This window comes from Tympanuchus pallidicinctus, unplaced genomic scaffold (assembly GCF_026119805.1).
Source record: "Tympanuchus pallidicinctus isolate F22 unplaced genomic scaffold, pur_lepc_1.0 scaffold15, whole genome shotgun sequence".
Lineage (NCBI taxonomy): Eukaryota > Metazoa > Chordata > Aves > Galliformes > Phasianidae > Tympanuchus > Tympanuchus pallidicinctus.
Genome location: NW_026294669.1, coordinates 9021643 through 9045607, shown reverse-complemented (window position 1 = coordinate 9045607; position 23965 = coordinate 9021643). Strand labels below are relative to the sequence as shown.

General features: G+C 43.4%; 1 protein-coding gene and 1 long non-coding RNA gene across 7 annotated transcripts in view; one reads left to right on the top strand and one right to left on the bottom strand.

Moving 5' to 3' along the window:
- The window catches only part of ZNF148 (zinc finger protein 148), a 38361-nt gene extending 23373 nt beyond the window's left edge, over positions 1-14988 (bottom strand). For 2 of the 5 annotated variants that reach the window (XM_052674791.1, XM_052674795.1), the window contains exon 1: positions 13980-14225. In XM_052674791.1, the coding sequence (XP_052530751.1) occupies positions 13980-14071 (92 nt within the window). In that variant the 5' untranslated portion in view covers positions 14072-14225. Of the gene's footprint in view, positions 1-11265; positions 11353-13979; positions 14226-14885 lie in introns of those variants that run through there. The other 3 variants (XM_052674794.1, XM_052674793.1, XM_052674790.1) reach the window with 3 other exon arrangements.
- LOC128076736 (uncharacterized) lies at positions 14148-18685 on the top strand. Of its 2 annotated transcripts, none has more exons than XR_008204635.1 (2): positions 14148-14253; positions 15315-18685. It is a non-coding gene; the product is annotated as an uncharacterized LOC128076736 (long non-coding RNA). The 2 variants fall into 2 exon arrangements; XR_008204636.1 differs by lacking the exon at positions 14148-14253 and adding an exon at positions 15041-15215.
- The last annotated feature ends 5280 nt before the right edge of the window (positions 18686-23965 follow it).

Genomic DNA, 23965 nt, shown 5'->3' with positions numbered 1-23965 from the left:
GTAGGTAACAAGCTCACTCCCAGTTAATCTTCTTTATAGTCAGAGAACGGGGTTTCAAACCGCCAAGAGAAAATGCATGCCTGGCATGCCACACAGCCACCCAGAGACACGATATAATCCATGAAGTATTTTGGGGAGGTAAATGGGAAATCATATCGATTGTTTCTCAGCTATAATGCAACTAGAAACCTGGCACAGCACAAAAAGCTGTTTTTTTTTTTTTTTCCCCAAGAATGTAGGTCTCCAAGGGAGATCCTGCAGCAGCAGACCTTTGTGATCCTAAAAGAAGAAAAAGAGGGTGAATTTATCATCTTAGCAGTGTGGAGGATCCTGTGTTAAGAAACGCGAGAAGGAACTGAAGTTCTGGACAATCTGACCCCCATGGAATCATTATTTGATAAAGGATGGCACAAAGGAGCTAAGGTTTCTTAGGTAGGGCACTTTAAAAATACAGCATGGAAGGCAGACTCCAAGGAAAACAAACAGATATATTTAATCATTTCAGTCTTTAACCTGAGTTTATTCACATTTGGTACACATCTTACATAGATCACCATTTGCTATGCCTTTTCTTCCATTCCACAGTAAGACAGCAGCATAAGCTCAGTGCAGAGTCTAAAGAGAAATTATATGGGCAGGTACTGGAATACAAAAACTCAAAATAATCAACAGCATTCCAGGAGGAAAAAAAAAAAAAAATTTTTAAAAAAAAAACACAAAAGCAGAACAAAACCAAACAGAATCAAGTGTGAGAACACAGTGGCCCTGATCTGTCTGCTCCAGGTACTGAACGAAACAGTTGCTCCACACGGGGGATTCCACCCTATCACTACGAAATTAGGTATGAATTGAGGAAATCCTGGATGAAAGCAATTTCCTGGCAGGAAGGTAGGCAGACAAATGAAAACAGAGAGACCCAAGCGTTTAATACAAAAGAGCTGCTACTTTCACCAAGAGAGGTGGGCAGGCTCATGACGTGAAGAATGACAGGAGAGTCGGCAAGAGGGAACAGCTGCCCAGAAGACAGTCCAGCATTAGGTGGCATTTATTGGACTTATTAGTTCTCTGAATTGGCAACGATATGGAAACTTTCTTCTCACCCTGCCTAGCAGACTTAGTAGTCATACAAATGAAAGCACTCTGCTGTTTTCCAGTCATGATCTTGAGTCATATTGGATGCTGCTACTGTGAGTGTACTGCTTATTAAATCAGGCTTTCAAACATCTGGCTTTTCATAGAAAAATAATGAGAAATCATACTGTTAGGCTGCTCAGACTGCATATTCTAAGCGATAAAACACTGTAAGCCATACGAAAACCAAGGTACTGATTTAAAATGAAATGCAAATAAAAATAAGCTATTAATCCAAATGAGAAGTATCCCAATTGCAGCCATCTCAGTAAAACAAGAGTAATTTGTCAGCTGGCACCTTTTGGCTCACACAAAAAGAATCCTTTCACTTGAATCGAAGAAGAGGAGGAGAGATGTGTTCTTGGAAGAATGACAGCATGATAAAGAAAATGTAAGTTAAAAGCATTCAAACGAGCTCACTTTACTAAGCCTGTAAAGATTAAATAAATATTTTAAGTGCAAGATGCATCTGTGAGATAAAGATCAACTTATTTTGAGATTATCGTGACTGAAGTTAAAATAACACAAACCATACATGAACATACACAAGTATTTTTTTTGGCATAAATCACTGTTATCCTTATTGCAGAGATATTTTCTACAGAATTCCAGAACTTTATCAAGCTCCACGAAACAATCATATGATTTTGGCATATTCTTTGACTACATAGAGGGGAAAAAAAAGCCACCAACAAACGTAGTGCTTGGTAGAGCTTCTCCAAACCTTTACTTTGTGCAAAGCATTTCACAAGAGACATCTATAGGCACAAATTTGGGGAAAAGAAAGATGGGAAGAGACTGCACGGAAGAGTGCTCATCAGATACCTCAGCTCCTACTCCTTTCACACAATGCTCAGCAGCTGCTTGCACAGCATCTCCAGCCAGGGAACCACGCTGCTTCACTTCAAACACCACTGCTGAGCCAAGCCCTGCAGCACTTCTCAACAGTTGCTCACTTCAGGACCCCAACAGCAGTTTTTCCAAAGATCACGGTGCAGTGAGTTGGAGAGACGGGTGGGAAACACAATATTCCCAATGAAAGAAAGAGCTGCCTGTGGCTCTGGGCAGCCTGGTCTGGGGGTTGGTGACTGTGCACAGCAGGGAGTTGAAACTAGATGATCACTGCGGTCCTTTTCAACCCTGGTCAGTCTGTGATTCTAACGAAATTATCATAAGAGAAAAGCGTGAGGGGCTTTCAAACTCAGAATTGAAAATTAAAATAAATCATAGGGACACAGTAACATCTAAAAACGACTGCTTGGGATGGTGGCTGCTATGTATTAAAGCTGAAAAGACACCCTGAAGGAAAGGGATAAACTAGACAGCCACCAGAGCACAACGTGTGGAGCAGCATGTTTTCTCCACCCTGACCGAAGGTGCTGAGCAGTTATCCTGCCCTTTCTCTCCTTTGCTTAAGCAAGCAGTAAAGCATTAATTAATTATCAGCAAGATCCAGAAACACTAATTGGGTTCACTTAAAGATTTGCTATTTTATCTACATCCCGCAGCCTTTGGAAGAACGACTTTAAGCAACAAACTGTAGAAAGGCAACCAGTGCAAAAGCTAAAGAAACTTCAGAAAACAAGCAATATATGGGAATGCCTGAGCATATTATTGTCTCTAAAGGCTCCTCTCTATGGCCACACTACAATGAGTTATGCTAACCTCTGAATTTAAATGAATATCAGGTACACAAAACCACAAAATTCAAGTGAATCCAGTCAGATCACGCAATGTGTCGTGGATTTTCACATCAGGAAAGATACTTATCTGCATTATTAAAATACTGATGCAGTCTAATATAAAAGGAAACACAACTAGCTTCCACAATGTCAAAAGTTCCATTTTAAACATACAGCCAAGGCCTGGAAAGTGAAAAATAATACCCTCATTAGTGGTTCTAAATAAAGAACATTAAATGTTATCTCTTCTCCCTACTCAGAAAATAAGACAAAGCTAAAAGAAAGACTTTGAAATGAACATCCATGCATTGATAAAAATGAATTATAATGTGCCGACTCGCAGAATAGAAGGAAAGCAATCAAACATGACGTTGTGAAAAGGTTCACAATCTGAAAATTGACACGTTCTAAACCAGAGCGTGCGATGCAGTCACTCTTAGCATTTTTAGCACGGTTGTTTCTAAATGCCCCGTGGTGCTGACTGCACGCCAGCAGCACAGGGCCTGATCCTACACAGACGTCCACTCATACTGAGCTGTGAATAGTCCTATTACAACCAACAGGATTACTCCCAGAAAATCTACTTATTGTGCATAAAATTATCCGTGCATGAAAATCCTTGCCACCTTGCTTACCCTAAATTCAGTACTGGATCATCACCAGCAAAACCACATCTAATAGCAAACACACCTGTAAGAAAGCTTTCAATATTAACAAAGCCATGGTTGCATTTTAAAACCCACAGGGATGTTACCAGTGTAGCAAACTCATTAACATTTTGTAAAATGTTACATATGACAAGTATGCCTCAAGCTGAATTTTTGTAATAGTATTTCAGATATTGAATACATATATATATATGTATATATATAAAAAATATATATACATATATTATTTTCTTACAGCTACAGTTATGTGGCATAGCTAAACCAATCTGCCAGCTAACTATCACCAGAAGGGCACTTCTCCTTCCTCCTAACTGACACTCTGCTCCTTCCTCCTAACTGTGACACTCTGGCCCTATCTTTTGCACTAATGCTGTGCTCATACAAACAGACATTTATACAGTTCATAAACTCTTGTCTTTTGAGTTGGTTTTTTTTTCAGTTATTAATTTTCTGCCAGGCTAACTCGCAGAGTTGATTTACCACAGACTGTCAGAGGCAGTTCAAAACAGTGTGGGAGCAGGCCCTTCCCTTTGCAGCATCCACATGCTAACAGGCTCAGCCCATCTCATATAATTTCACCTTGAAAACAAACAGAAAAGACAAATATGTTGCTTTTAAAAATCTTTTTCTTTTTCTTTTTCTTTTTTTAATATAAAGTCTTTAAGTTCCTCGGAGAAATTCCTGGGTTTCATCACTGCTCTGCTCCCTGCAAATATCTGCAAGGCATTTCTTCCTGCTCCCCCCTTCTTGTCACTGGCACTATTCTAGCGTTATTTTACAGAAGATGGTAACCTGCTGTTGCCATCAGTTACCCCACTGGCTTAAATGGCAAAGGCCTCCAAGTATGTATGTACAACAGTATTTCTGGTGTTTCCAGACTATTTCCTAAAAATCCGTAAAACCTTATACACAAAAAGCCCTGGGAGAATACAACAAGTTGCATCCATACATACAAAAGTCTGGAACAAGTGCCTGGGTCATGAAATTATCATAAAAAATTACCATAATTTGCCTGTCTCACATTTCAGCACTATATATAAGTAGGATGTATATAGTTTATAACACCACTGGTCCATTTTTACAATGGCTGAAATGAGTGTAAATGAGGCAAGAAGTCGTGACCACTTAAGCAGTTCAACACTATATTGCAAAACAGAGTCCTACCCTTGATCCTTCCAGAGATCATCTGCAATTCTACAGCTCTCAAAGAGCTCAGTGGACATCTAGACCAAACTCAAGTTCTGGTCTTACTCCCAGGCATCAGTTCTCCAACCATACCATTTCCCTGAGGACCAGTGAAAATACTTGTCAGAATAAGCAGTGTTCAATACAGGTCACAAGGGTGAACTAATCACTTTTTAGTGTTCTTCTTCCTGTGGCCAACGCAGCTCCTGAGGGAAGAAGGTGGCATACACGAGATGGAAAGGGATGCCCACATCACTTACTTAGCAAGTGAGACAGACAAGAGTGCTTCAGCCCTCCCTGGGACCTAATCCCAGATCAGAAAGCACAACCAGCACATTTCTAACTAATACACTTGGGTGGAGGATCACGAGAGGAATGGGGGAGCACAGACAGAGCTGGCATCAAGAAAAGGCAAGTGCAACGGGATGACCGAAGAGAAACCATGATGTTGGAACAGAGCTGTGAGAGACTGATGGATTTGGCTTCTTTTCTCAGCTCTGCCACTGCTCTTGGGCACATCTGTTATTTCAGCAAATCTTCCCTCTCCCTGCACTTCCACTTCCTTCTCTCTACAACACAGCGACGACCTACTGAGGGCTCAGCTGTGAAGAGAGCAGTTGGAACTATTTATGAGGGGCTCACTAACCTCTCTTTCAACAAACCATATTCATTCTGCCTTCAGAGCAAGATTAAGCTGAGTACAGTAACAGAACACGTTATATAATGAGAAGAAAGCTAACGACTGAGCAGCTGCTCATTCAGTGAGAAGCACGTATCCTACTATGCATTCAGAAATGAGGGGGTCTCCGTGGGAGGAAACACTGAGTTCATGTCTCATTAAAGACCACAATATAAAAGAATTGAGCTACAGCAACGAAAATACATTTACTATGGTAAATTTACAGTGGCATAGGTAAAACTCCATGCTGTAATTTCAATGTTTATTTGTTTGACTTACCTAAAAACCTTCTTCCATACCTAAAAACCTTCTTTCATACCTAAAAACCTTCTTCCGAGTGCATACTTCTCTTGTCTGTAATATCTTTGCTTAGCTTCTCATTGTTTTCCAAAAGCCCATCCATAGGCATTCAAGAAAAATAGTAATTACAGAAAAACTCAAGTCAATTACTTAATAAGTTCATACAGACTAAATAATATGCAAATGCAAGTATAATCAAGAAGATTTTGATCCCAAAACCTTAATGGTAAAACCCACAGCTGTCTCAGAGATCCCCTATTTACATACAGGACAGGATAAAGAAAACTTTCAGGAAAATCCCAACCATAATCTAAACCATAGATGTGACGGACACAAACAATGCATGCAAAACATCCAACTGAGCACAGACTGTATTCTTAGGTCTCACTGAAGCATTTGAGATCATTGTTTACACACCGGCTCTCAGACTATGAGGGCAGCTACCATGTTTTGGAATGCAGGAATCATTTTCCTAAGTAGCAATTTCAGTTCTAGGACGCTGGCAAAAACTAAATAAGTAATTTTTCCTTAACTTCATCACAATAAACTTATTCAAGATAACCATACGCTCTGTGTCACACCTAGAAATAAGTTGTGAGAGGTGCTGTCGGCCCTCTGCAGGGTATCTTTTCACACATTGAGCTTCTTCTCCTTTACATCCTGGTGTATCTTTATTGTTAAGCTATATTTGCTGTATTTCAACCACACCTTTCATCTACACGTGGAACAGTAACCTCAGAAAATCCAATTAGTCCAAAAGATGAAATAATCAATATGCCTTTTGTGGAAGATTCACTGTGGGCAGACAGAGCAAATTTTCTTTCTCTGTTGCCTTCCAAACACCACCGCGTTACCTTCAGAGGGCACCTTTCAAAGCCATCAGCGTGGGCAGAATATGTGAAAGAGGCCTTCTGAAAGCCCAGAGGCAGACAGCTTGGTTGACTGCTCCATTCCTCTATCACAATAGGTCTGACCTGCCTGCAGTAAAAATAAAAGGCTTCGGGGGACCTGTGCCACAAAATTAATACATCCAGCAACCAAAAAATACTAAACTGAATATGATGCACAGAAAATAAGTTGTTTCAAGCACAAACAAGTTTATCCACCTCACTTTTGCTAATGTAAACAAACACAAGGCACACACAGCTCAGCTGATGGGAAAACAAAGCCTGTGTAATAACAATCTCCTGGGGAAACAATATAGAGACACAAGGGACAGTTGCTAATCACAATGCAGAAGATATTTCTGTAAGGTGCTCTGACCCTTCAGAGATGACAGCTCTATCAGAATCTGAAAATACTAAGAGACAGCACCTTAGGTACCATTGGAAGCAGTCCTGCACTGCAAATGAATGGCTTGGGATGGAAGAGACTTGAAAAATGATCTGCTTCCAGTGCTGGCAGCCCTTTCATTCCTTTACTGCACAATGAAGAAGCAGCAACAGAGGACCTTGGGATTCTATAGTTAGGGAGGTCACTGACCAACAGTGAATAAAATAGATCTCTATTTTTTTTCAAAGCATTCAACCTGTTATGAACAGGGTGCCAGGGAGCAATTTTCATCCCAGGAACCATGGACTGTGGCCTCACTAACCACTGCTACAAGAGCCAAAGGAGAGCATCAAGCACCTCCATCAAGGAGACGGAGAAGAGGCAGAACAGACACCTCTGTACTGAAAAGCAGTAGAAAATCAGCCAGAGGAGGAAGCAGCAGAAATAGACTCTAAACTGAGGATAGCAAGCAATAGGCCGCTTTCTTAAAAGCCATTCTCAGAGCACAAGTGACAGACGATGTAAAGTTGCCAAGGCAGCAAAGAAGTTTTTGAAGAGTGCAATTCTGTACAGTCAGGACATTTTTTCCCCCACACTGTTGCAACAAATCTATCACCTCCTCACTGATAACCAACAGTTGTGGTTAGACTGAATCAGCTAAGAACTATTCCTATCCTGCTTACATAAAATACCAGAATTGTAAGTCATTTTAATCTGCCTGATCCTCACTCCAAAGGAAAAAAAAAAAACACCAAAAAAACATGTCAGATCAGGTAACTGCTAACCACAGTGCTCTTCTGCAGCGAATCAGGCTGTCCCACCCAGCACACCTCCCAGTACTGCCCCACAGTACTCCAGGAGCCACACGAAGTAGGGAACCCCGCTGACTTCCATCGCATGCCCTGAGGTGATTAGTCCTCATTACAGACTGACTGTTCTCAAACAATTTTAAAACACTTAAGCTCATTTTCAGATCAAGGCAAGCCAAAACATGAGATGTCTAGAAGTCATTTAATAAGAGCAATAACAACAGAGATATTTTAGCCCGTTAACTAACATTGAAAATGATCCAAAACCTAAAACTTAGGATTGTGTGCTCCTGAAGGAAAGGACTGTATAAACTGGATTCTAGCTCAATAACTTTGGTACCCTGCAGCTAATTCTCGCTAATTAAGTGCTAGAATACAGTAAGACAAAAATTCAGATTGATCAAAAGATATGATTTGTGTTTATAACAACTCCTATAATTATTAGGAACAAAAATCATGACGGTTCTCGATGCCATTAACTCACAGGGCAGCAATTAAGAGCTACCACTCCAAGCAGGTCTGGAATTTCTGAGAACCACTAGTCAAGCAACTCCATGGCGAAGCCAAGTCTTAGTAAAATACATCCAGTGCAATCCATATCTGTAAGCAAGTAAGCAAGCAACCCAGAGGGTGAGAAAAATTTCTTAAAGGATTTTGTTAAAGGAAAAATCCAGCATGTCCTCACCCAGGTTCCCGCAATGCACAGATGTGCCAGATGCAACAGGGTCAGGAGAAGCCCTGCCAGCATTGGGGTAACACTGGCACATAACTAAGGATCGAAAACGAAGGGTTGCCCAACTGTATGGCAAATGTGAGGCACACAGTTACAACAGATCCCATGCTTTTCAGATATGCAGCCATACCATCATTATCACTGCAACTGAGGAAAGCTCCGTGCTGTCCTATGACCTTTAAGGAATGCAAGCTGGGGACAACACAAACTGCAGGGTCAAGCAAAAGACTGGGAGAAAAGTTTTATGTTAATTGGCCCTTTCATACTGTTGCTCCTTGAAAAGTGACAGTAAAGTTGAAAGCTTCCATGTATTTGACCCAATAAGGTGTATATACCAAAGTGTGGGTTCCTACCAGGCACCAGGAAAGTCTGAACACATTTGGTTTGCCTGATGTACTTTTAACCATGAGATTAAGAAAACAAGTCACTGGTTTTGCCTATAAATTGTTATCTTGTCTACGTATTCAGGCAATATATTAGGACAACTGGGTGATCACCCTCTGCACGCTCCTTTCCTATAGACTCTATTTTATTCCTCCCTCCCAATCCCTTAATTTCGTGTCAAGTAAAAATAATCTGTGATTGTAAAAACACATATTTTAAATATAACAGATTTATTTTCTATGAGTCATTTTAGAAGATACTACTGGCAAACTTCATAACATCTACGAGGAAAAAGCAAAATCAAAGTCAAGTAGCTTTCCTCTACTTCCTTATCCCCCTAAAACAAACCAAGCTTTCCAGATGCCCAGAAGACAATCTATAACTCACACATCTCTATGCAGACCTCACAAAAATTCACCAGGGTGTAACTGTCAGGTTCACCAGTGACAAAGGATGCTCCAAAGAACTGCAGCCTGATACAGTTTCCTTAAGGGATGATGGCAGTCTTCCCTTATATGAATTATTCATTTTTGGTTTACACTGTTAAAACAGTATTCACACAGAACACCCTTCCAGTAGGTTTTACCCAAAACAGTGATTATAAGGCCAAAAAGTTAAGTTGAACACCAATATTCCAGACTCTCCTGAAAAACCTACAATGACCACGTTCTAAAACAGTTCCAGACCCACCTGGACGCCTACCTGCACAACCTGGCCTAGGGAACCTGCTTCGACAGGGGGGTCAGACTAGATGATCTCTAGAGGTCTCTTTCAACCCATACAATCCTGTGATTCTGTGGTATCTGAGGATGGGCTGGCTCTATCCATAGCTAACCAACCATGGTCATCACAGAACGCTGCCTCGCTTTAAGAAATGTAAGATGACTTCAGCAGAAGGAGGAGTTGCTTGAGTTTACCAATCTTTCACAAAGAACTCCTTTGTTAAAAGAAACTCTGAACACGAAATGAGAAGATCTTAAAAAATTATTTATAGTTACTATTGCATCTATAAATGCTCAGTGCTATAAATGTCTCAGCTTAAAAGCCTGACATCCACCTCACACAGATTTCATCTGACTTTGACACATAACAGTGACCCATGCCAGAAATCAGTGTGTGTGTGTGTTCAAAAACAGGAGAGAATGACATTTCAGGAGGTCAGCAGCAGAGATGATCATTTGCTTTAGAGTACGTATACTTGAAAAATCCTGAAATCATCCACTGCATCTGGAAACAGTGACTGCTAGAATGCTTACAGGCTAAAATGTCATCTGTGCACATCAAGTCTGGTGAAATGTACTCATCTCTTGGCATTAATACTCCTTTTGCTCCTTTTGCAAAACTGAAGAATGCGTGCAAAGTAATGCTATGGATTCACTTGTCAAAAGCAAGATGCAAGAGTTTCCACTATCAAGGGAAGCCTGCAGAGAGCTGGCCAACGCAGGAACTGCTTCCCTGCTCTGCCCCTCCCCAGCAAGCTACAGACTGCAGCTACATCCCAGGCAGCCCATGTGCTGCTCGTGTTTGGCAAAACACACTCCAGTTTATGCTGAACATTCCTCACACTCAGTGACTTCGTGCCAGAAATCACCACGGATACACACAAGAAGTATTTTATATGTTCGCACACACATATGCACACACGCTTCTTAGGAGCACATCACTATTTGCTTGATTCGAATTCAATCCCAACAAAATAGAAAAAGAGGCATATTTTCAGAAAAGTCATGTAGAAGTTGACTGTATTTTATACCATCTGAATCTTGTCCCCCTTTTCTTTCTTAAACGCTGTCAGTGAACATATGACTATAAAAGCTGCCCTGTATCAGTATTTGTCATTCCACCCCTTGCACAAGGTAGCATGACCCGGCCTTGATGTTGCTGGCACTGTAAATCCTCCTAATTACGTATTTTACCCCAATTTTGGAGTACATAAGTAGTAAAAGTTAATGCAGACTTGATGGACAATCATTCCAATGCCACTGAGATACTCACTGAAGTTTTTTATGAATGGGCATCTCTTTCTGTTATGGACATAGCTGTCATTTGAAGTCTCCTGCTCTACAGCTGTTTATCAACCTCACATCTGAGTTTGTTTACACAGACATCACCCCAGCTTTCTGCATCAGCACTACTGAATGCTCTACCAATAAACTATTTTGTCTTACAGGTATTTCACGGGCACCTTGTGGGCTTTTTTCCTCGCATCTAGACAGTTTACATTTGCTCGGCTGCTCATAAATGACACCCTACTGCTGCTTGCAGGTTGGAACTTCTTCCCACACAGATTTCATTTTATCATCAGACTGTTTAATTCGGCACATATAAAAATGTCATCCTTGTCATAAGGAGAGAACTAGACAGCACTATCTTCAAGTTTTCTGCATAAACTGTGACAAGACACAGCTACTGCAATACTAACACGTCTGTGGAGCATATCAGTTGCAGGATAAGGCCAATGCAGGGACTCTGTTCAAGAGCTGTGCCTCGCTGTTTTTCAAACTGCAATGAAATCATGAAGTAATATAAATTAGTAACGCATTAACTGTATTACATTACTGGTAAAAACCATCACCTTTCAGTATCAGTCTTGAACACATTAACACACTGATAATGTATGGTGGATTTTTCCAGATATTTTATCCAAGATGCCGAATATCTGAATGATCCATGAAAAATCCCTACATGCAATTAAGGGCTGACATTTTAATACGAAACAGTACTGGAAAACTCACATACCTTACTGTATTTAAAATTGTTTGATAAATTAGAAGTTAAATAAGTTTAACCTGTGACATCTGTGTAGTTCATGGCATTATTGCTAATGTATAAAATATTCTATGTGAGATGATGAAAAGATTGTGTATTGAAAATATATAGTGTGCTAATGAATTCAACAGATGGGAGTTTAATTGCACTGAAAGACAACTGAAATAAATTAACTAACAGAATTTGCCTAACTGAAAATAAATCTCCAAGTGTGAATGGGTTTTGTTTCATTGGAGGAAGGGTTTCTCTTGGTATATGCCTCCTTCTGACACATCCCACTAACAGCCATGCCTCAGCTCCTAATAACCACTAAGTTATACATATAAACTTCAATGCCAGTTTAGGGTTTCTGCTTAGATGTCAATATATAGAAGAGGCATACAAATTAAGACACAAGTGAATCACCACACCGATGTTTCACATTGCCTTGCAACCTGGGAAGAGCAGACATCCGTGGTTGCTTATGTCCATGGGGCTTCATTTAGACAGATTGGATTGTCAGCTAAAGGTTTGAATCTATTTCATCATAAATGATGTTGGTTTGAAAGGCAGCTATCATTAAGATGCCATGCTGAGGGAGAAAAAGTGCTTATTTTAAATAAAACTTATCTATGATGTTAGATCCACTAAAGATCCACTTAGGAATCTTTAAAACAAGAATAAGTCCAGCGGCAACTGCTTTTCAGTCCTTGCCCCATTCATTCAGTAGAACAGATTTTGGAGTTTAGACAACAAAATCAGACACCCTGACCTCAAGGTTATGGTCTCCAAAACACCACCACTGCATCTACTCATTAAGTATATATATGCTATTACTTCTTATCTCATTTTTGTTACTTCACAGTGAAAAAAACGTATTTTACATTAGAGCCAAAATTAAATCAAATTTAATTCCAAACTAAGCTAAACAATTAAAGACTTTTTAGCTTGATGAAGGGCCACCCCATGCAGCTGCTCACCCAGTCAAGTCTCCACTGGCAATATCTGCAGTGGGACAGCAGCACAGCCACACTTCTCACAGGGGCATCACTGAACACATCAATAACGCCCAGCAGCACATACAACCCTGCTCTGCATCACAGAACATACCTTCCCTCCTCATTAGTAAATTTAAAAATATTTTACCTAGATCAATAAGCTACCAACTAATATCCTGAACTTGACTGCTCCCGAATTGATATCATTAAACCTGTAGTGCAAAGACCCCAGCTAGAAGCGAGTGAGGCTGTTTCAGATGTAGCATTATCGTATTTCTCTGGAGATATAAATTCTAAACACTCACATAACTCACTCACATAACATTACTGGTACACAGACGTTCACAACTGGAAGTACAAATTTCCAGCCTCTACCATTTCATCACACCAACTCTCTACATCATATGCATGCTCCACAGAGCCTTCAATCATAGTATCAATGAACCTTACACTGAACAGAGCACAAAAACCACCTTTTGAGAAACTACATAATGCTACAAAAGCTCCCTTCAGGTGAATAATTTAGCCTGCAATGTAACTTGGAACATTTGGAGTAATTTTTCTTCCAGACAATATTTTTTTAATCTTTCTGGTCTTCAAGCAGTGACTTACCTACTTATGATTTGATTGCATAATCCATTGCGTTAGGGATTTTTCATCAATAGAGTATGTTTTCAATATGGCAGAAACTGAACACATGAAGGACAATAACTAAGATGCACATTACATAGCCATCTGTTAAGTCAGGCCTTAGCCCCAGGAGTGAAGACAGAACAAGAAGATGAGAGCTAAGTACAAGAGGCCAGCCTCATCTTTTTCAGCTTTACTCAGCTCTGTGAGCTCACTAAGCACACGTATATTTGGGGATGAGGAGCTTGCAGGCATGCAGAAACAATGACAAAGAAAGTATTTCTGGAAACTGAACACACGTGTACATTCTGCTGAATATTCACCATGAGGACAACAAAAACTGTTTTCAGGGAAATGGTGCAAGTGAAGAATTAATTTTTTAGAACTTTCCTCAATCACCGCAACAAGAGCAAGGCTGCTTCTGTGACAGGCCTGACTGAACCCCACACACTGAGAACCAGCAGTGCCCAGAGACACCAGCTGCAGAGCTGGGAGCTGCCCTGCACTGCCACCGTCCTGTTCTGCAGCTGACAGCTGTCACCAGGAGCACACCGAGGCCACTGGAGAACTAGCACTGCCCGGAGATATGTCATGTTTCCTCCTGGCAGGACAGACTTTAAGTCTGGTTTTGGCCATTAATGTACCTAGTTTGCTTTTGAGAACAGCGTTAAGAATGCCTGCAGAAGATGATGTGGGTTAGCACTCTTTTTCCACCTCATCTCCTCCCAAACTCACGCGGAGCGAAAGCTGTATCACTTACAGGAGTGAAATCTGATCTGGGCAGTCCAAGATGTTGAAGCAGGGCAGGCCCAGGTACACGCTGCTAGCCAGCACGCACAGCCTGCCTGTCATCTGCGGGCAACTACAGCAAACAAAGCCACCGAGATCCCATTTGTGAGAAGACCGTGCCGCTCTGCGATCTGCCGGTCCCAGAGGTCACGGTGCCGCTGGAGAGAAAGGAAAGCTCTCTCCCATCAGCAGCTCCCCGAGCCGGGATGTCACACGTGCACATGCACGGGGAGGTCACGCTCCAGGTAGGCTTCCATTGCAAACCCACAGCTGCCGTCGCCGGGCTCCGCATATTTATCCTATCTTTGCGCAAAAACACCTCTGAGCGGCACCCAGCAGGCGATCGGTGCGACGATTTACGTCCTCAACACGAACGCCTGCCCTTCTTACAAGCTGCCGAGGAAAGGCTTCTCCGCGCTCGCCGCCGAGGAGGGCTGCAGGCACGGGGCAGGGAAGGCCTTGCGCGGGGGCCGGCACTCGCCGGGAGCCCCGTCGCAACTCGGCGGCTTCCCCGCTCGCCCCGCGAACAATGGGCCCCGGTACAACGGAGGAACGCGGCCCGCCCGTCCGTCCGCCCGCGGCCCTTTGTCCGCCCGTCAGCGGCCGCACGGCTCTCCCGGCGCGACGCGTCGGCTCCGACCCCTCCCGGGCGGCCCCGTCGCGGCCGCGCGTTCCCGCAGGCCCGGGCCCGGCTCCCTTCGCCTCCCTCCTCGGAACGGCCTCTCCGGCGCCGAGCGCGGCCTAGGCGGGAGCGCCGCGCCGAGAACGAGCCGCGAGGCGCCGCTCCCCGATCCTCCCCCTCCCCGGTGCGCCCCCGGCACGGCGGGCGGGCCCTCTCGGAGCCGCGCGGCTCCCGCCGCCGCTCGCCGGCACTTACCGGCCGCAGAGCTGCGAGGAGAAGGCGGGCCGGGACGCGGCGGCGGCGCGGGGCGGCTCAGAGCGGCCGTGCCGCGGCCCCGGGCATGGCGGGGCGCGGGGGAGGGGAGGCGGCGGCGGCGGCGGCGGCGGGGGGGAGGGGAGGCCGAGAGGAAGTTGGCGGCGGCGGCTTCTTCCTGCTCCGGCGGCCCTCAGCCTCCTGCTGGCGGTGACAGCGACGGCGCGGCCAGAGCGCCGCCGCGCCGCGGTGCACCATGGGAAGGCGCCCGGAGGACCGGCGGGGCGAGGAGCGGAGCCGCGCCGAGCGGAGCGCCCGCAGGGTTACGCGCGGGTCAGCGGGCGGGAGCGCGTCCACGAGCCGGGCACAGGCAGCGAGGGCGGGCTGCGCGCCGCGCGCCTGCTCTTCTCTTCCATCCTCCGTTCCTTCCAGCTCGAGGTGCGTGGAGAAGAGGTGTCGTCGGTGCCGGCGGAGACGGTACGGCGATGCTGGTGGGAACTACGGTGCTGTTCCCCCGCTGGGAAGCAGCCGGCAACGTGCGCGAAGGGGCAGCTGCCGGAAGTCCCGACCCTCCGCGATCGCCGTGTCCGCCACGACCCCAAACGACCTGGGGACGAGCAGAGGCCGCGTTTCCCTGACGTGCAGCCGTTCCTCGGAACAGCTCTGCACCCAAAGCGTCTGCATCTGCGCGGCTCTGTGTGGCAGCTCCTCACGCAGCCCTCAGCTCCAACCGTGCGAGGCTTCGCCATGGCTGTAGTTGGCACTGGGGGGCCCGCGCCTCGAGTGCTGTGCTCAGTGTTGGGCCTCTCACTACAAGAAGTACGCTGGGGCCCTGGATTGTGTCCAGAGAAGGGCAGTGGAGTTGTGAAGGATCTGAGAACACATCTGAGGGAACTGGGATTGTTCAGCCTAGAGAAGAGGAGGCTCGAGGGAGACCTTATCACTGTCCTGCTCCCTAAAAGGAGGCTGTGGCAAGGTGGAGGTTGGCCTCTCCTCCTGAATAACAGCAATAGGCATTAAGATATGCTAGGGAAGTTCAGATTGGATGTTAGGAAACATTTCTTCTCAGAAGGAGTGGTGGTGCAGTGGCACAGGCTGCCCAGGGAAGTGGTGGAGTCACCATCCCCGGAGGTGTTCAAGAACTGTGGAGATGTGGCACTGAGGGATGTGATGGGGATGGTCTGGTGGTTTGTCTGTGATCACAGAGGTCTTTTACAACTTTAGCAGTCCTATGATTGCCCCAGCCTGCATGCCCACTGGGACCCAGCCAGCAGTGTGCATGGGACAGCAGCCATGGGATGCCTTGGTATCCAGACAGAAATCCAAAATCAGCAGACTGTCATCTCTGTGATCACGGTGCTCTCCCTGACTCCAAACAACGTGGGGAACTGCGGGAGACCAGATTTCTTCAGGTTGCTTGGAACAGCTCTGCACCTGAAGCATCCACATCTCCACAACTTTGTGTCCTGGTTCCTCATGAGGCCTTCAGCTTCTTTCTCTTCTGGAGCTTACAAACACTCCCGTGTTTCTCTAAATAAAGTCTTTAGCCCAACGCCACGCTTAAACACGTGCTTAACTAAATTGCTTGATGTCACTTGCTTATAATTAAGCATGTGCTTAAGTGCTCTGCTGGATGAAAGCCAGAATCCACACAAGCTCTATTGGGTGAAATTTACCAGCTTCACTAGGCTTAGCTTTGTGACTCACTCAATCAGCAGCAGCCCAAAGTGTTTTGCCACAGGCTTAGTTGTTCCCAGGTTGTCCTACAGGATTGCCTTGTCCCCACCACAGGGCTTACATCCTTTGTTGAGTCCTGTTAGGATGAGGATGCATCTGCCTGGTGAGTGAGCAATACTCAATTGCTTCATGTAGGGCTTCTAGTTCCTTTTAACGATGTGCCTTAATAAGATTCTGCAGCCCTGTGGAGGTCATAGATGGTGCCATTTAGTTATGGTGTAATAAACTGCATTAAGAAAGAGTCGATGACATGAAGACCCAGTTTGAAGATCTGCCCTGACTTTATGCAATAAGTATATTTCAAAATAATTGCACGGACTCTGCATGAACAAAGGAAGGAGTTAATAAAATGTGGCTACAGCTCATGCAGTTGTTTAGTTCTACATAAGTACAAGAAGCGTCATTAACCCGCTTGCTGAATAATCACAGAATCACACACAGAATTGCAAAGGGTGGAAGGGACCTTTGGATGTCACCTGGTCTAAGCCTCTACTAATGAATCGTGGAATGGCTTGGGTTGGAAAGGATCTCAAGGACCATGAAGCTCCAGCCCTCTGCTGCAAACAGGGCCACCAAGCTCCATATCTAATACCAGACCAGGCTGCTCAGTGCCCCATCCAACCTGGCCTTGAACACCTCTAGGGCCAGGGCATCCCACAACCTCTCTAAGCAGTCTGTTCCAGCACCTCACCATTCTTGGTAAAGAACTTCTCCCTGATATCCAGCCTAAATCTTCCCTCCCTCAACTTAAAACCATTTCCCCTTGTCCTGCCATTATCTGTCCTCGTAAAGAGTTGAATCCCCTCCTGTTTATAGGCTCCCTTTAGGTACTGAAAGGCTGCAGGGTGACCTAATTGCAGCTTTTCAGTACCTAAAGGGAACTTTCTTTTTTCCAGGCTGAATAAGCCCAGATCGTTCAGCCTGTCTTCATAGGGGAGGTGCTCCAGTCCCCTGATCATCTTTGCAGCTCTCCTCTTGACCCTCTCCAACAGCTCTGTCTTTCTTGTTCTGGGGGCTCCACACCTGGACACAGTGCTCCAGATTGGGCCTCACAAGTGCAGAGTAGAGAGGGACAATCACCTCCCTGTCCCTGCAGGCCACCCCTCTTCTGATGGAGCCCAGGATACCATTTGCTTTCCAAGCTCCAAAAGCACGCTGCTGGCTCATGTTAAGTTTTTCATCCACCAGAACCCCCAAGTCCTTCTCTGCATAGCTACTTTTGGGGATTGCTCCTTCCAATCTGTCTGTACACCTGGGATTCCTCCAGGCTTTATAAAGCTTTTAAGTTTCCAAAAATAGAGTTTTAGAAAGTGAAGGAAGCTGTACACATACAAAGCTTGATTTTTTTTCCCTTCAAAGACAATTAATTTGGTGATTGCATTCATTTATACCTGTTTAAAAAAAAATATATATATATATCTTTAGAATTTCGTTAAGTCTGAGTCAGGAAGTTCAGCACAAAAACCTCTTTTTAAAAGGCATGGAGCAATTACAGCTTTCTGCAGGGTGAGCACAAGCCTTTCTCTGAAGACGCATCAATTAGAACCTGCTTTTCAAAAATTTTATTTAGTAATTAGCAGTATAATATGAAGAAGACTGTTGTATTTAAAGCAAAGAAGTAAGACTCATCATACTTGGTTTTTAAACGCATTCAGGGATGGGGACTCAACCACCTCCCTGGGGAGCCTATTTCAGTGCTTTAAGAGTCCCACTCTTTCAAACGAATGCAACTGGTGAAAAACTGCAAATATCCCATTTAATTACATGAAGCTATCAGATGCTAAAGCAGAAATAAAACCAAATGCCTTCTTCAATTTCTCTCCCCCTCAATCTGCTGTAGCCCTAGTTAATGTTAGTTTGCGCAAGTGTTATAATGAACAGTGCTTCAGAAGGGCCTAGACGAACACCGGAGTTTTCAACATGAGCTGTCGTCTGGAACCAATTGCTAGTAAAAGATTGAGAATCTTCCATCCAGTTTTTCAATTCAGATATCTCACCAGGGATTTAACTGGCACAAATACTCAATGCTGAAAATTAAATGAGTCCATTGTGTGAATATCAACTCACGTTATCTGTAAATTGCTCCTTTTTATTTCAACATCCCTCATTGAATTTGTGTTTTAATCTTCTTATCTCCCTTTTTTTTTTTTTTTTTTTTTTCCTTCTGTCTTACAGCAGGCTTTCAGTCCGTGATCCCATGGAAGCCTGACTCAACTGGGGGAGTCTGCACTGCCCTATATTGCTGGCAGATCAGGAATCAATAGTAACCAGTCACACAGTGGTATGGTATGCTTGTCCAAACATTAACTAATACAGAGAATCATATATGTCTGAGAGTACCTGTGCATCCTATGCCTGCAAACAAAAAGAATTTACTACAGAAAATATTGATCCAAAGGGAAGTCACCTAGCTCTTTTCATCTTCAAAATCTTTTCTGCCCCTAAATTTCATTAAATAAGAACTCTGTTCCTGAAGCCTTGAAGTCTTCGCATCAGATTGGTTTTTAATGGCACAAACATGTCTGACTTGACTTGCTCGTTTATTTTACCAACTTGAAGACATTACAAAAATTCCAAAGAAAATGGAAAGGAATGGTTTGATATGAGATATATCTGTTTGGAAACAGAAAGACAGCAAATCAGTGTCAGTCAGGATGGTTTTGTGTAGACGTAAGACATTCAGATATCTGTAGTACATTTGACTTGGTCCCACATGGCATTCCTGTAAAATTAACATTATAAATCTCCAGGTTAAAAGGAAAGAGGATGTTTAACGTCCCATGCTGAGATGCCTAATAGACAGAAAAAGCATAAATGATAACACAGTACTCTTCCTAACATGAATTGTTCAAATGACACAATGAGGCAGAAGTTAGAGAATCAATTTCTCTGCGTTAAAACACAAACTAGAAGTGGAGCAGGAATCCATCTGCTCTTACCTTAGATTTGCTGTCTAGCTAAGGCATTTAAGTTGAATTAACCGAAGATGGGAGAGCAAGAAGGTCTTAAGCTCCCAGCATAAACATTTTAGGATTAATCCTTTCAGAATAAAATAAAGGAAACTGGATATTTTAGGTCTTCAAGGCAGAGCATCCATACAGGGATTTGGTGGGCTTTAACTAATGCAATTTAATGTCACACCCTTACTTAATTCATCTTAATCTTTCCTCAGTGTCTCACTTCAGCTGACATCTTTAGTTTGAAGTATTATGGTGGATCAAATTCAAAAGAAAGCATTAGCTGAACCTTTAGTTAAAGCCTTGCCCATTATGGAAAGGTTACCCAGCATAGAATAAGAAATGATAGGCCAGCTACCTTATACCTACTTTGTGTCAATACTCTTGGTTTACTTTGAAGTGTTGTAGCCTGCATCACACCAGCGAACATATACTGAGAGTTCATGCAAAGTAATCACTGCATTTGAAATTCAGATATACAGCCTCTCATGAGTCTCATACTTACCAACTAAAAGCAAAACCCAAAGATTGAAAGAACAGGTAGGATACCTGTGCAATATCACTTCCATTTCAATAGTAAAGCACTGCACTGATAACAGAGTAGATATTTATTAACAAGGCACTTGGAGTTAAAACTGGAAAACAAACCAAAAAAGCCATTTGGAGATTACATGAGTATTGCTGAAGGCAATGAAGTCCGTGAAATACATTCCCAGAGACAAGGATAAAGTTATTGTGTTAAATTGGAGGTTTTGGTGCATTGCTTGAACCAATAGGGAAGGCCAAGAGAGCATGGAAATCTGAGTCTATGAAAGCCAGTAGAAAGATTTCATTTGGTAATGAAGAGGAGGAAAAGGAGGAGGGCACAGATGCGTCAAAGACAGGGAGAGATTCTTGAACTGGAGAAGGAAGTAGTCCTTAAAAGTTATTGGTTCGTTTGCTCTGTTAATTGCTCAACACAGCAATCAAGGGGGACTTAATTTTTTTGTTTTAAAAGAGTCATTTAAGGTTTTGCAGTCTCATAATCAAAAACATCAGAGTTACCCTCCCTTTACTGGAGACAAAGAAGAATGAAAAGATGGAGCGTCTTGACGTAGGTCTGTGAACCAGCCATCTCAAGGAAACTGGGAATTCTGAAAGATTCAAAGAGCAACAGACATAGGATCAAGGGCATGGCAATTCACAAGTGATGGAAAAGATTAGGACTCTTATCTTCAGAGAAAAACAAGAAAGACAGAATAAAAGCGCATAAAATAATGTCTGTTGCAGGCTTATCAGGAACTTCTTCCCATGTCATATTGTAGAATAAAGGGACATTGTCTGGAGTATCAAAGTAAAGGTGGAATAGTCAAAACTGAGTGGAAAAAAGAGAGATAAAAATATGTTGTGGTTCATCCAAAGCATTGATGCTGAAGCAAAGGGACTGAGAAAGAAAATGGGTTACCAACCTAAGTATACGAGACACCTCGAAGTTCATGATTCTGCATGCACTTCAGTTTGTCTGACACCACACACTGCTGTTCCCCCAGGTCCTTTTCAGCTGTGATCTGTCCCTCCAGAGCTGTTCTTTAGCCAAACAGGAAGGACATGCAGCCTTGTGCCAACCAGCCACCGTGTTCCTACTGGAGCAAGGTCTGAGACAGGAGACTGCAAACCCAACCCACTGCTGTCACCCCATAGCATAAGGAATGCTCATTTTTTTGGGGACACCATTCACCCCAGTCAGCTGAGAACTGGCTGAACCTTCTTGGCCATTGTGGAAAGAATGGAGGATAGATCTGAAAAGAGCTTATGTTTATCAACGAGGTGCTTCCAGCTGTTTTTGTGCATCTTGTTTAAGCCAATAACGAACAGCAACAAATGAGGACAGCACTGACAGCATCTGTGAAGAGAAGGGTGAAGGTCTTCACTGTGAAGCCTTATTCAAAACAAATTTGGCAGTGAAATCTACTTACTACTGAATAGCACCAGCCATTAGACTTATGAATAGTTACACATTTCAGGTAGTACCAATGAAGAGCTGAACTTGAAAGGGGATCCTAGAAGAAGAGCCAAGAGTTCTAGGTCACATCAGAGATACATCAGCAGTTTAGCCAAAAATTTGTTTAGAACACAAGACAAAAGTCAGAAGACCAGCAACTACCAGGAATAAACATGGCATCACATGTGCACATTAAGAAAAACTTGACCTTTGAAATGCTAATATATTCAATTCCATACCTGGAAAGAGGTCCCTCCTCTGCTCCTCTCCATGGATCCAGCTGGTAAGGAAGGGTATGGTCTGTCTTTGCAGATGATCTCATTAGGAGCAGCAGTTGGGTTTGTTTTTTTGTTTTGGTTTGGTTTTTTGCACCATTAGGGCTAGTGATGTAGCAACAACTGATTAGTTTCAGCTAACAGCACTGATATGATTTTCAAACCATACATGACGTCCAACCAGCTCAAGAGAAGAGCCCCATTTCTGCTCATCCTAGCTTGCAGAGGACATGCTGACTACTGCCTGCCTGGGAAATCCAGAGAGCCCAACTGAGCCTCAGGGACAACGTTAAGATGAAAGTGATCAGAAGGACGTCAAAATGGTTTGACTGTGGGCTGGGGATACCCCAGACAATAAAGACTGTTTGGTAAGTACTGTCTTCCATCTGCAAAGCAGATGAGGGTTTAATGCCAAGGATAATTTAAAAGTCAAACGTACGAGTAAAATGACTTGTAATAAATAAAACCATGTTTCTTTGTAAAGGGAACAGGCCTTGTTTGCTGGCTGGGTGTGCGCGCACCAAACCAGACAAGCAGATGAAGGAAAACCACTCCCTGGGTGCCTGCAACACAGAGCTGGTTCTCAGTTCTCAGAAAGGACATGGAGAGAATATATACCAATAAAGAACTGCTCTGAAGGATCTAGATGCTAACTTTGCAAATCGGCTAAAATAAATAAAGGCTGGAGATACTGAATCTTTCATTAAGTACAGAAGGGCAAACCTAAGAAGGTGACCTGAAATACATGCATCTCTGGGGAATAGAAGATCTTTATTATAAACCAACATGTTATCAAATCTCCTTATCACCAACAGCCAATGCAGGCTGGCGGGCTGAAATCTATGCCAGTTATTGGAATACAAAAACCATCACAAAAAGCTACCACTTCCTTTGAAAAATTTTATATTCAGATGTAGATCAAGGATACTTTCGTTTTGTCAGATTGGCCATTTTTTATCAACTCACTTCAGCACATATAATTCAAGATACAATAGCCAGGCTTATTCCTGACCAGATGCAAAGTGGCAATATTTTACAGACCAGTTCCTGTCTGGGAAATGCGTCTGTTTGAAGTTCATCCCACTTATGTGCTAAAATGGCCACTTTTTCCACACAGCTTACAGAAAAGTTTACAAAGCTGAAGCTGTCAAAAATTAAAATATCCTGTGCTGTAGCTGTGCATAGTAATGAGTAATCTTAATGCTGGTGAGCATTTGTTGAAATCAGTGTCCTTAAAAAGCAAATAGAAATAGGTCAAATTCAGTGCTACAGTCGTAGAGAAATAACATCATTTAGGAGGGCAGAGAAGTAGCATACAAGGTAAGCTCAAAACAGTGTTTTTCCTCTTAAATTGACTGTGTTATTAAAGCAAATTATATACAGTAAATACAAAAGTATCTTGAATCATAAGCAGAAGAAAGAAAGAGAAGATCAGGGAGCAGGACAGTACCCAGAAGGCTGAATGCAAGCCAGCAGATGGGGTGGGCCAAAGCAAAAAGAGGATGTTGCTGTGCCTTCACCACAGGAGGGCTGATCATAAGCACGTAAAGCGCTGCAGCTTCAAGGCAAAGGCCTGTGAAAGATGTTCTCATAATAGTTTGGAGCTGTCAGAACACATCCTCTGAAGCTAAAATAGAAAAGTCAAACAACAGTTTCAGAGACCACTCAGTGTCACATTGGACTGACCCTAAAGAAATAGAATCATAAAGAGTGGAAAGACCACTACAGTCATCTAATCTAACCATCAACCCATGCATGTGACTGCTCTAAACCATGTAATCAGCGTGACATCTATTCCATCACCATCCTTTCTGAGAAAAATGATTTCCTAATATCCAACCTGAACCTCCCCAGCTCAACCTGAGGCCATTACCTCTCATTCTATGGCTGAGAGAAGAGGCTGACCCCACCTCACCACAGCCTCCTTTCAGGGAGTTGTTGAGAGCCATAAGGTATCCCCTGAGCCTCCGCTTTTCCAGACTGAACCATCCCAGTTCCCCCAGCTGCTCCCCATAGGACTGTGTTCCTGACCCCTCACAGCTCCGTTGCCCTTCTCTGGTCACGCTCCAAAGCCTCAATGTCAGATCTACTGGTGCAGCCCCCTGACCAAGCAGAAGAGGGAATTTGCCTTCA